At 49.0% G+C, this 12747-nt stretch overlaps 1 protein-coding gene and 1 long non-coding RNA gene across 2 annotated transcripts in view; both read right to left on the bottom strand.

Annotated features, from left to right (window-relative positions):
- EEPD1 (endonuclease/exonuclease/phosphatase family domain containing 1) overlaps positions 1-7539 on the bottom strand; it is a 63473-nt gene extending 55934 nt beyond the window's left edge. The window contains exon 1 of the mRNA XM_013194350.3: positions 6380-7539. Within this exon, the coding sequence (XP_013049804.2) occupies positions 6380-7233 (854 nt within the window). The 5' untranslated portion in view covers positions 7234-7539. The remainder of the gene's footprint in view (positions 1-6379) is intronic.
- A 3558-nt stretch (positions 7540-11097) lies between these two features.
- Positions 11098-12747, bottom strand: part of LOC136790105 (uncharacterized) — a 28187-nt gene continuing 26537 nt past the window's right edge. The window contains exon 3 of the long non-coding RNA XR_010829368.1: positions 11098-12436. This is a non-coding gene — a long non-coding RNA (uncharacterized lncRNA). The remainder of the gene's footprint in view (positions 12437-12747) is intronic.

Below are 12747 nucleotides of genomic sequence, written 5' to 3'. Positions count from 1 at the left end.
CTGCACAATCTGCAGAAGTAATTTGGCAGCTCCGATTTACCAGAATACCTGCAATCTGCAACTTGAATCCAGTGACGTGAAACAAACATGTAGAATAGCCCTGAAGGCGTGGATTGAAACTATGCAGACATTAAGTGCTGCCAGATGTATCAAGTCCACACGTTGGAAATTTTATACATATATAACAAATGCTTTCCTCGCTGATCCGTTCCATTTCAGTCAGGCTTTGTGGTACAAACAGCAGTGGCAGGGTAAGATTAGAACAAAAGTCAGGGGAAAATAGGTTTTATTTTCCATGGATAAGCTGACCTTTGACTACACCGCTCCTCCAGAGGCATTCTCATCTTTAAGGGTGGCACACAGGTAAAAATGGCTGGTTAGGGACAGTTGCTCAGATGTTCAAGGAATACACTCAGTTACACACGAAAGTAAGCCAGATGCCCCGATCACCCTTTAAAAGAGAAAGTCCCTGCAAAGGTCACAAGGTTGGAGGACAAGAAAAAAAAACAACAATAACAACAAAACCCGCACAAACCCAATGGTTCTTCTGCCACCCCGATTTTTGTCCTCAGAGGTATCATAAGATGCAATTTAATGGCTTGACATGCATCTCTACTTGTAGCATTCATAAAGAAACCTCTTTGCAAAGCACCCCTAGAAGATACCATCTAAAAAACCCCTTTATTCTCAAGTTTTTTCCTGAAGTCGCAGAAGGCAGGATTTCCTACACATTACATAAGGAGGGGAGGGTGCATTTGTTCTTTCTCAGTTTAAGACTTATTAGCACAGTCGAGTTACTTGAGCCAGGCCTCTTTCCTGCTCTTTTATTGCAGGGGAATTATTCTTGGCAGGGCCCCAGCACAGCATTAGTCCGACGGAGAAAAACCAAACAGACACAGAAAGAGACGCAGAGCAGAAACACCTCAGGGCTCTGCCGGGTTGCCGAGAGTAGCGGTGACAGGAGAGAAATGACAAATGCAGCCTGGTGCCAAGCCTCCGAAGCATGCAAGAGCTACTGCTACTACTACTAGACACTGCCTGTGTGGGGGATATGTTCCCTTTCCATCATTCTGCTGGGAAACACGACCACGAACCGGCAGGCAGGTGTTGGAGGTCCACCACCTCATCCTTCCTAAACAAGGCACCCAGCACGAGAAATAAACAATTGCCTCCCATAATCATTGCACCATCCCTCAGTCCAGGCTCAGAGATGTGACATGAAAACAAAAACCTCACCCTTCTGAACACAGAGGAGCGATGGACAAGCATCTCTCCACCTCCTTTTGCTCTGAAGACGATGAGAGGATGCTCTTGGGGTGACTGCTCACCTGGGCACTGAGCTGGAGGACTGCCTCCTCGCAAGAAAAGCTGCCTCCCCAGCCCTGCCACGCCATGCACTGTGCCTGTCCCACAGGCAGGTTTCACACTGCAGAAGCAGCCACTTTCTCCTCGTCCTTGGTCCCTGTGGGCTCTCCCAGGCTATCCTCTCAGCTCGTTTGGGAAGAGGTGTTGAACCCAAGCATTAGAAGGGGAATGCCTGTCTGCCCGCTGCCTCTTGGGAGGCAGATTGGGGCCGAGCTTCACCTTCCTGCAGCAAGAGCCCCGACACAGGTCTCTGAGCAAAGGAAAGTGAGGGACAGCATACCAAATTCTTACCTTAGAGACTTCTCCACTGCCATCAGACCCAGCTGAAGACAGCTAACGGGTCACAATGCTGGGGGAGAAGGGGCTGGTGTGTTGGAAAAGGTAACAGACATGAACCAACAGAGAAACCATGCCAAGATGAGAGAGAAATCGCAGCGAAGTACAAGCCTTACAATAGCACCTGTGTTTGTTGCTCTACAGCAGTTTGTGCAACAGGTGTTAAGGCTTTATTACACACACGTTTTTGCATCAGGAAGGGCTAACTGCGCCAACAAGCTGAGCTTAGCAAGCAGCAGAGGGAAAGACCAACCTGACCCGCTTGACACCTGGAAGGAGCCGGAGCCATGGTCCATGGAATGTGAGCCCCAACCCTAGTGCCTCATCATCTTCCCACCACATGCTTTTTTAAAATTAATATTATTTATTTTTCGAGAGAGTGAGGGTTCTGGCTTTCAGACTGTCAATTTCCATTTACTCAATTGCAAAGTGTCATTACAAGGAAAAAAAAAAGATATCTTCAAAAAGTTACCGCTCGGTATTGTGAAGTACAACTTCCACCAGTTGGAAAGCCTCCCCCACAAAACGTGCTGGGGAACATGCACAGCTAATTGCTGCCCTCAGCTACAAGCAAACTTTCAAGCAAGCAATTAAACTAGAAGATGCATCCCTAGGGTGCTCTGTGTATCAGTTGGCACTACATGCACCTGTATCATGCTTCTTGCTGCAGTCACGCAGCACATCCCAGCCAGAGAGAGCAGTCACGGGGTACCACAGCAGTCATGAGCTCAGTTTATGGCCAGGAGGGACAGGTTTCATGCAGGTATGGATGAAGAGTGGAAAGTGTTTCCTTCCCTCGGGTAGGGGACAACCCTCGTGTTCTTCTGTTGACCTTGGTCAGAGGAAACATCTCCACTGGGGCTGCAAATCCTCTCCATGAAGAAGCTCGGTGCATTTGATCTGAACTTGCCATGCCAAACTAATGCTACATGTTTTTTTTGAGGTGCAAATAAACTGTTGATGACTTCTCCCCAGCCTCTAGAGCAGATGGCAGCTGGAAGAGGCGACCTGCAGCCTGCAAGGAATGCCAGCTCTGTCCTGCCTTAAACAAATCCCACGTTTGCTGTACCACGTCTGCAAGAAATGCCACAGGTTTGGGCAAATTCACCCACGTTTGATACTTTAATCCAATTAAGGGTCATGCTCGCCTCCACGTTCACCATGTTAATCGCTTCTAAAATTACTCTCTAGTCCTCTGAATGAAAATACCTCATTCCTCCACTCCAAACACAGTCATAAACATAGATCCTTGTAATATAAGAAAGAGACTGAGGACCTTGCTGTATTTCTCTATTTTCGTACCGCAGTGGTGGATTTCAGAATAGCTTAACAGTAGCAGTCATACTCACTTATTTGGAATACATTCCTTTTGCTGCTATTCTTAAGAAATTTAGCACTTTGGGGAGTGTGTGGAGCATATTTTCCCTCCTTCAGCAGATTACTCTGTGTGAAGTTTGACCTTTTCTTGCCTTTTTTTTTTTCCTTAAATAAAATAAAAACAAATGAAGGCATTGTCCTCTTCCCTTCCTGAAACACTGCTTTCCCAGTGCAAAGGCTGCCCAGGGCTTGAAGAAAGCCTCATCTTCTGGCCTCACCTGGAAATGAGCAGCAATTTCACCCCTTGCTAACGCCTGAAAGAACAAGCCCAAGGGGTCTCAAAGCTATTTGAGGTGAACCAGACAGGAGGGAAAAAAAAGCCACAAATAAGAAAGAAGCACTAAAACCAGCTTTTCAACTGGCGTGAAAGTCCCCAGACAGAGATCTCCAGCCCAGATTAAGATTCTTTGCTGCTCCTTTATGTTTTTAGAACAGTCTTCTTGACATGCTCTACATTTATCCTGGATTTAGAAAGCTATGGGAGGCAGGCTGTCACACATTCTGCCACAAAGCAACCCTCCAGTCCCCGAGACCACACAGGACCGCACGGTACGAGCACGCAGCAGCATGCTTATTTACATGCAGATGGCGGTGCACTAAGTGCATTAGCAAGGCTGCCAGGCAGATGCTCCCACAAGCTAAGCTGTCAGGCTAAATAGCCTTCAGATCCACCAAAAAAAGCTTTGCTGCTCAAGTTTCCAGCTAGGACCAAGCATGGGCCATCCGCTGAGCTCCTTAAGCACACACCTTCCGCACCACACTTATTTTGGTAGGCTGAAGCACTGGTAAGCCCTGTGCAACGTTGTTTTTTTGACTGAAGAAGCAAAAGATTAGTTTCTCCTGCTGATTATCAACAGAAGTTGATTCACCTGGGCAAAGATTAGTCTCCAAGTCATTTTTATCAGTTTCCAGGGTCCAGGAAGCTGGGGCAGGGAGGCAGACCATGGACTTCACACACACAGGCAGCTTCTGAGCTCTGCAAAGTTTGTTTTACAGCTACAAAGCTCCATGGACTGCAGCTACACAGCACGAGCAAGAGGAAATTCCTTCCCACTGCTCCCTGAGGTGCTGAGTAAGTAACATATACTTTTATTCCTGCATTGTGTCGACTTCTCTGTTCCCACATTTACTTTCCCAGGAAGCTTTCACAGGCCTGTCTGTGGATGCACATCACTCACTCATTTCTTTCCAACTTATCACAAGTGTGGTCAAGTACAGAGAACAATTGCCCCATGCTCTCCCCGTGTGATTGATGGTATTTGTGCAATTAAATGGAACAGCATGAAAAAACTCCTTGTAGCAGGCTCCTTTAAAATTTCAAAGTTTCAGAGAGACCATTCACACCCTCCAGTACACCCGCATACCTGCTGGGTTAAGTTGGATAAAAAGTACCATGCAGGCTAAAAAAAACCAGAAGCAAAACAAACAGTTATGATCATGCTCCGCATGCACATGCAGGTTTATTTTATATGTCACTTTCTTTGCTTATCCTTTTTAACAGGCAGATTGTTTTGGGTGCTCCACCAATGCTGAAGATGCAAAGTGGCAGGCAGTTAACACTTCACCAGACAAGGCCCTAAGATGAACAAAGAAACAGAAATCCCCAAAGCCACTTCTCTTTCAGAACTGGGGATCTAATAATCCTAGCTGGGCTATCATCTCCATTTTGGCTATCGAGCAGTCGTGGCTGGAGGGTGATAGACGCTTCCTGCGTTGGAGCATCAGGCACCCAAACAGCATGCAGCAGTGCAAGGGGGAACGCAGCACAGAGGTGTCCCTGCCCGGGAACACTGTACCACGACACAGGATGCCAAAACACTGTTGCTGTCTTTCTAGCGTGCCTGACCTCTGCCACCACACTGACAACAGCTGTCACGCAGCACGACAGGACAGTACTAGAGAAGGACGGGGCTCTCAGCACTCCCAAGGATAACAGTTTGTCAGCATTTCCTTTCCCCACCATATCCCCTCTTTAGTAGTCTGAGAGTCACCTGTCTGTACTAATTTCCAGCTAGGAGTTTGAACAGAAGACAGAGAGCAAAGTTTCCCAGTGCCATAAAGTAAACACCAGACACAGTGGGACAGATTTAACACATGGAAAGAAGAGGGCAAAAGTTACTGCAAAACCCTCATTGCATTCTTACAATTCTGTAGAAAGCAGAGAGTATAGCAATGAAGTATTTTGGCAGAGATACCCCCAGCTCTGCTATGTGCCTACTTTACAAAAATTGCTCTTGGCTTCTCAACCATGAACAGGAGAAGCACTATCCCCCGTTGGTTGCAAAGGTCAGCCCAGCCACTGACCACACCACAAACAGATCTTGCTCCGTGCCCATAAACCCAGTGAAATCGGGGCTGGCTGGCTGCCCGGAGCAAGTGTCAGCAGCCCAGCTCTCCCCAGCAGATGCCCTGCCGCCAGGGCAGAGGGAAGATGCAGTGGGTTGCACCAGCCTGGCACAGGGGCAGCCCAGGCAATTGCCCCACACCTTGCGGATGAACAGTGCCCCCAGATTAGCAAACACCTGATGACTGCTCATTAATGACCTGTCATCCTCATGAGACAAGCTGTGGCATTCCACGCTCATTACACTGCCCAAAACAACCTGAGTGTGCTCTAAAGTCTTTTGATTTCCCCCCCAATGAAAAATGGGTCCAAGGGAGGGCAGACTACAGCCCCAACACTGAGGTTAAGGAGGTCACCACCCAAACAAAACTTTCTAGAGAAGAAACGCTGGAAGGTCTCAGCTTGGCAATGAGAACATAACTCCTGCAAGGCTCTGAGAAAGGCAAAAGCAGCTCTGTATCCAGCCTCCCAAAGTGGCACTAAGATGCTCGGGAAAACAGTGAGAAACGGGGTATACACAGAGCAGCCCTTCTCCTGGTATTCCCTCCTGGCTTCCAGTAGGGAAGACAAGCCTGTAACTTGTTCAAAAGGCTCGCGCCTTGATGAAGAACCCATCCTCAACCACAGTAACAAGTCTTAACAGGCTCACTGTGACCAACCATAACAGCTCAGTCTTTCCCATACTGATGAGCGTAAATACCCATGCACATCCTCAGGTGGTCTATCCCCTTCCAAGGACTATGGTGGCTCTACCATGGGACAGTGACTACAGCCCCAGCATTAGGACTCAATCAGAAATCCACCACAAGAAGCAGGAAACATTTAATAATCCCAGGAAGAAATGAGGCATGCAAGGTACTAGGATCACAATGGGACACTGCACTGCTTAAAAACCCAAAGGCATTGACCTACGATCCCACGGGAAGCTGGGACTACCGGACAAGCACTGCCTCTTACCTGTTCTCCAGCAGCGTCATGCACACAACCTCCCGCACACCCGGGTTGTTGGCCTTCTCAACGGAGCAGCTCTGCAGGTTCCAGGTGGCCACCCTCAGCACGGGTCTGCCGTCCCTCAGCCCCCCAAACATCTCCACCGATGGGCGAGTGGAGATGATCTGGGTTGGGCCCCCAGGGGGAAAATCCAAATCCTCGCTCTGGAGGCTCAAAGAAGTGGGGCTGGGATGAGGCTTGGCCGTGAAGTTGAGGCCACCGTTGGTGTTTGTCGAAGGGGGCCGGGACCCCTCTGCAAAAATCTGATGCCTGATTTTGTCTAGGAAGGAGGAATTGATACAGTTCATCCTCACCAGGTCCTCAATACTTTTGAAGGGCCCGTGCTCCTTCCGGTAGTCCACGATGCTGTTGGCAATCTTCTCCGTGATGCCACGGATGCTCATGAGCTGCGCTGGTGTGGCGGTGTTGATGTTGATCTTGGTGGCGGACAGGTGGTGCTCCGAGGCCGGGTCCTTCCGCAGGGAGCTGGGCGAGTGTTGCGCCGAGCTGCCCTTGCTGCTCACGCAGATCTCAAACTTCACCTGCTCCAGCTTGGCCGCCCCGACCCCGCTGACCAGCGCCAAGTCCTCCACCTTCTTGAAGCCGCCGATGTACTCCCGGTACTCCACGATGTTCTGGGCCACCACCCGGGTGACCCCCGGCAGGGTCATCAGCTCCTCCTCCGTGGCCGTGTTGATGTTGAGCCTCTCCTGGTTGACGAGGATGTTGCTGAAGTTGCACGCCGCGCTGAACTTGCGGCTGTGGCACAGGTCGCCAGGGTCGCGGGGGATGGAGCGGTGGCAGCCCAGGTTGCCCCCCATCTCACCGCCACCACCACACCGCTGAGCTGCCGAAGCCGAGGGGGGCTGCGAGCCCGGGCCTCATGGACCCCACGGGTGCCTGGATGGTGGGGGACAGACCCCAAAACAGTCGGTCAGCAAACACGGAGGGCTCCTGCACCCTTCCTCCTCCTCCTCCTCGGGGTCCACCAGCCGCCCGCTCTCTGTCCGCCAGACAGCGGGGAGAGGCGGCCGAGCTGCCCCCGCCTCCGTGCCCGCCCCAGCCCCGCGGCTCCCCTGCAGCCCCCGGCGTCTCCTGCCGCTGCCCGTCCCCGCCGGCGGTACTAGGAGCTCGGCGGCAGCGCCCGCCCCTCGGCCGGCCGAGGCGGGGCCTGGCACCGCCACCACCTCCATCACCGCCTTCCCGGGCGGAGGAGCATGGTCGCCATAGGACGTCCCCGAGGGCGCTCCGTGCACCTCGCCACCTCCAGGGGCACCCCGTGAGGGCTCAGGCCCACCCCGCAGCTCCTGGGGCTCTCCCCTCCGCAGCTGGAGGGGCAGGAGTTAGTTACCTCTACAGGTTTTGGTTTGCTTCACTGTGCTTTCACGCGCTTGGGTGAAGTCTGCACGTCTTGGTGGTGGTGGTTCAGACTGGGGGCACAGCTTGAGCCATCGGGACAGTGATCCCCAGGCTGAAACCCCCCGCAGACTGCTCCTCAATAAGTTAGCATATCTGCCTCAGCCCTGGTCTGCCGTGCACCTAGTCTTCCCCTGGCAGAGAGCACCGCTGTCCTGCCCTGAAATCCTTGCTGCTTATCACCTGTGCGCCTCAGCTGGTTTTAAAGAACCTCATTTGTGTCCCAAAAGCTGCAGCAGCCCACTGCCGTCGGTGTTGTGTAGGTAAAGCCACCGAGGTGTTTACCTGGCTTCTGTTGCACCGAGTCCCATGCTGGGCTGGCTGCAGTGCTATCTGGAGCCAAATGAGCTCACTCCAAACCAGCTCGACTATGCCCACACAGAAGTGACTGCAATGTCAATGAATCCTAAATATAATCGGTGGGTGTAACTGCAAGGAAGGGGGAGGAAAATTGAAAGAAGGAGCAACATATGCTTGCAGATGCCAGCTACACACCCCAGTGCTGACAGTTCACATACGTTTCATTTATCCAGCCAGAACGTAGTGCGTGAGCATTTTCAACATCAAGGATCTGGACTGGCCCTCTCACAAAAAAACCAATCAGCTTGCAATAGTGGCTTATATATGCATTTTCCATGGTAAGTTAATGGAAATTATTTGGGTTCACCTGAAATAAAAAGCTGAATTTATGTAGCTTCTTGATTAAAGGGAAGGGGAATGTGATGAGAATTAGGGAGTGCAGGCTGCACCAGGCTTTTAGCTTGCATATGGGCACTGCTGCTGTGACATTTGCACTAGATATTCTGCTGCAGATCGCACATTTCTCTTCTCTCTGCCCAAGCAATAGAGTTAGCAAATTATCATTACTGGAATGGGTACTTGCTGCATTAGGGCACTGGCTCTTTGCTGACTGCTGGAGCGGTGAAAGTGCTTGCTTAGGTGATTAAATGCTTCCATGTCTACTGGAAAGTGCTCTGTGCACTGCGATAACAGTGGCCAATGCAGCAGAAGTCATGCTGGGCCTAATTCTGCTGGGATGATACTAGCACAGAGCTGGAAACAATTAACCACTCATCTGAGTATTCTTTGCGAGGCAATATTATTACTGTAATAGCTCCAGAAGCTGTTATCTCAATGGAGGACATACTCTTCCGCTTTCTACCATAGGTTGCTTAGAATTGATTCAGGCTCATTAAATAAGTTTTGAAGCTGAAAAGCACCAAAATCTATTTGAGGTGTGCCCCCGTGACTGCAGGCAGCGCCAGGTTTTCTGCATTTCAAACAGAAGGCAGGAGCATCTCCAGAAAGAAGATGACAGGCGTCACTCCTGTCCAGCATTTTCTATTGTCAGCAACTACTCAACACGTTTTGAGTCTGCAGCATGAAAATAATATGCAAGGCTGGACACAGCTGCATTGTGGATGAGTATGCAGAGCTCAGGGTTATGCAGTGGGTATCCCATCACCTAACCCAGAGTATGACCTATACTGGTGGGGATGCAACAGTGAGTAGGGAGGATATCACTCCATTAGCCCTTTACCCTGATTCTTTTTGGCAAGACTATGAAAAGGAGAGTTGCAGGGAGTTTACTGAGCTCTGAGTCAACTTATGACACATCTTGGTATTCTCAGAAAAGTGCCAAAAGATGTGAAAATGTACAGCTTTGGTCTGTATTTTAAAAGGATTAAAAAAAGTTTAAAAAAAAAATATACTGTCTTGATATCAGTGTTAGGCAATCCATTACCATGGGAGAGCTAACAACAAGGTGTAGCCAGTAAATGATTGAAAAAACAATGGCAAAAATTACTGACAGCCAGTGCAGGCAACAGAAAATAGCTCTTGTGAAACAAGAGTAGATATTACGGTTTATCTTCAACCCAATCACAAGCTCAATGATTGATCACAGTCTGCAGGTACACAGCAGCTGGCAGGGACCCTCCCCTGGGCTGCTCACCACCTCATGTGACAAGAGGCCACAAATCTGGGTTTCCTGGACCTTTGTCAGCCCAAACAGGTTATAGGGCTCCAAGACGCTGTGGGTGGCTTATTCCTCAGAATCTGCAGCTTACTGCCGACCAAGCAGCTGGCTGCCCACCAAGGCTGGCTTAAAAACTTCTCAGCGCAGGCAAAATGAAATTTTGCCATGGTGAGGATGTGAAGCTGAGGAGCACCTTGAAGGGCCAGGTGGGCTTCCAGAGTGAGAGGACAGGGAAGGACCCCCTCAAAAGACCCTCACTAGCAGCCATCGCCCATCCCACGTAGCACTTTCATATATCAGTATAAAGCACAGCAAAGTGGGCAGTGAGGAAGTAACTATTTTATCACTGCCCAACAGCCATTTGTTGAGCTTGGGCTCACTCTGCCACTGCCTAGAGCCCTCCTAGCTGCTTCTAAGGCAGAACTGCTCACACCCTGTCCCCCCAAGCAGCTAGCCCAGGGGTGAAAGGTTCCTGGGCAGCTGAGTGGCGTAGGGACAGGCAGCCAGCCACGTGGGAAACCCAGGGGTAGGGCAGTGTCATCTGCTTGCTGGCTCTGGAGTTATTGCCCAGTAGGAGTTGCTCAAAGAGGAAAGAAGAAAACGAACTAAACTTATCGATGAGAAGGAATTTCTCCAACACGTTCAAATTAAATGTTTAAGAAGGATATGGACTTGCCTAAACCCAGAACAATGGAGTGGATGGAGATATTGCTGATGCAGGTGCTGCTGAGCAATGTCTTTTGACTGAAGTCATGCAAAGAGTCAGCCTGGAGGGCACTACATTTTTAAGGCTTAACTTCTCAAGATTTTAAGATGGCCTTAAAATCTATCTTCATATTTTCCAAGATGTATCATCTATGTTGCAGAGACTCTAAACCAATAAGCTGTTCCGTGAAGGACAGAAGGAGCCAGGAGGTGTTGCTCAAGAGAATACCACAAAGTTTGACTTCAGTCTTCAGGCCACAGCTGCGATTCCTACCAGCCCGCCATGTGATAGCAGTGTCTTTTCCAGCTCTTGCTCACACAGCCTTTGGGAGTCAGGGGCTTGGCACTGCGGAGCAGTCATGCATCATAGACCTCAAAGGAGAATCACATGAGGATGGCTGTTACCGGGCTGTTCCAAGTATAAGTTGCTTGCATGTGTCACCCTTTTTAACAGGTTTCCTTCTCGTGCAAAGAAAAGGTGCCCAGGAGGAAGAGCACTTGCAATGGGATCATTCCTGCTGCAGATTCCTCTACTGGAATTCTTTAAAATGCCACAACCCCACTCAGTGGGTGGAGGTCACAGGGCCTGGGCTCCATCCAAACCCATGGAAAGAGTCCTTTTGCCTGCAGGGGAGGAGGAACTGTAACGTGCTCTCAGGAAGTCACCCAGAGAGCATGTTCTTAGACCTGCTGCACTGGGCTCTTAACGGGCAAGGACTTGAACAGGAAACTGAATAATTGCAATATTTGTATTTTTATTAAAAGGACTTATTAAAATAATTGTTTTCTTCTGAGAGTGCATCTTCAGTAACACTTGTAACAGAGGCCCAAGGCAGAAAACAGACGGATTTTTTATTAAGACAAGTGATAACAAGTACGAGTTAGCAATTTCATGAGCAGTGGAACTTGAGAAGTCTGATTTCTGATGGCTCTTTCCTCTGTTGATTTTCTGAGTTATAGTAATGACATTGAATATACATCAGTGTCTCAGCAGTGTCATTGATTCGGATGTCTCTGTACTATTTGGCCATTCATTTTGTGGCATTTGTAGGAACTTGGCATTTTTGAGACATTTAGCCTCTCTGTCAAATTTGCTTGAAATTAGCCCACATGCTAATAAAATCCTTGTGGAGGGAGTGACACGCAGAGTAGCAGGGAACACAATCACATGAATGTTATTTTCTTAGCAATCCAATGTCTGTGGTGTGAGCTCTTTTTCCTGTAAGACATTTTACATGGCTGCCAAATTGGTTGCAAAAAGATTAAGTGATGTCATGGGCGCTGGGTTGCCAAGTTACGGGTGTCACATCCTACAGAGAAATGCTACCTCAGAAGGGCGAGCAGAAGTGACTCATCTTCATGCCTCAGTTAGGTCTTCCATTTGGTTGCTGTTGGGTCTGAAACCCCCATCTCTCCCTCCCACAGGAGATCCTAACCACTGGCGCACTATGCTCTTTCATTAGTGCATGGTGGAACAGCTCATACTGGAGGGAAGTGAGAGCGAGCCACATCAGAGAGGACGTTCTCCTACAGGGCTTGGGATACAATTTTCATTTTCCTTAGACAGCGGGGGAATTTCATTTTCATCCCCCACATCTGAGGTGGCACTGTTAATTACTCAGGTATCCGTGGGGTCACAGAGCCAGAAAGGAATTCGAAAATACAGGCCTTCCTTCACCGCAGGCAGACACCAAGGCCGTGTCTACAGAAGCAGGCCTCCAGTGGTGGTGGCACCTCCTGAACTTCCCAGACTAGAGACATGGCTTACAGTAGACCCTTGTCACAGCTAACGTTTTCTTTGAGGCCCAGTCTAGCAGATCTCTTGTAAAAATGCCCATAAATCACCATTTTGTGATTCTGGAAGGGGACAGAGACAGGATTTGTGACTTGTGATCAAGGTATCTCAGTAGTCACCCTGGACAAGACTTCAGTGGTTCCACCCAGAAGCAAGTGTCCAGCGGATTTTCATGAAAAAAAAAAAAATGTGGGCAACAAGATTTTAGGCATCTCAAGAACTAAGCATGTTTAATACCAGAAATAAAGATAAATATTGAAGCCTACCTCCTAACCATTTTGTTATTTCACTGAAGAAATTATTTTTTGCATTGTTTATCATTTATAACTTACTTGTAGGTACTTTATTACCTTCTACTAAATGAAGAATTAAAACATCATCATCAGTTTTCTTGTTCAAAACATAAAAAATGGTTAACAAAATACCTTTCATGCTTACTTT

Source organism: Anser cygnoides, chromosome 2 (assembly GCF_040182565.1).
Source record: "Anser cygnoides isolate HZ-2024a breed goose chromosome 2, Taihu_goose_T2T_genome, whole genome shotgun sequence".
NCBI classification, from domain to species: Eukaryota; Metazoa; Chordata; class Aves; order Anseriformes; family Anatidae; genus Anser; species Anser cygnoides.
This window is presented reverse-complemented; position numbering and strand designations above follow the sequence as displayed.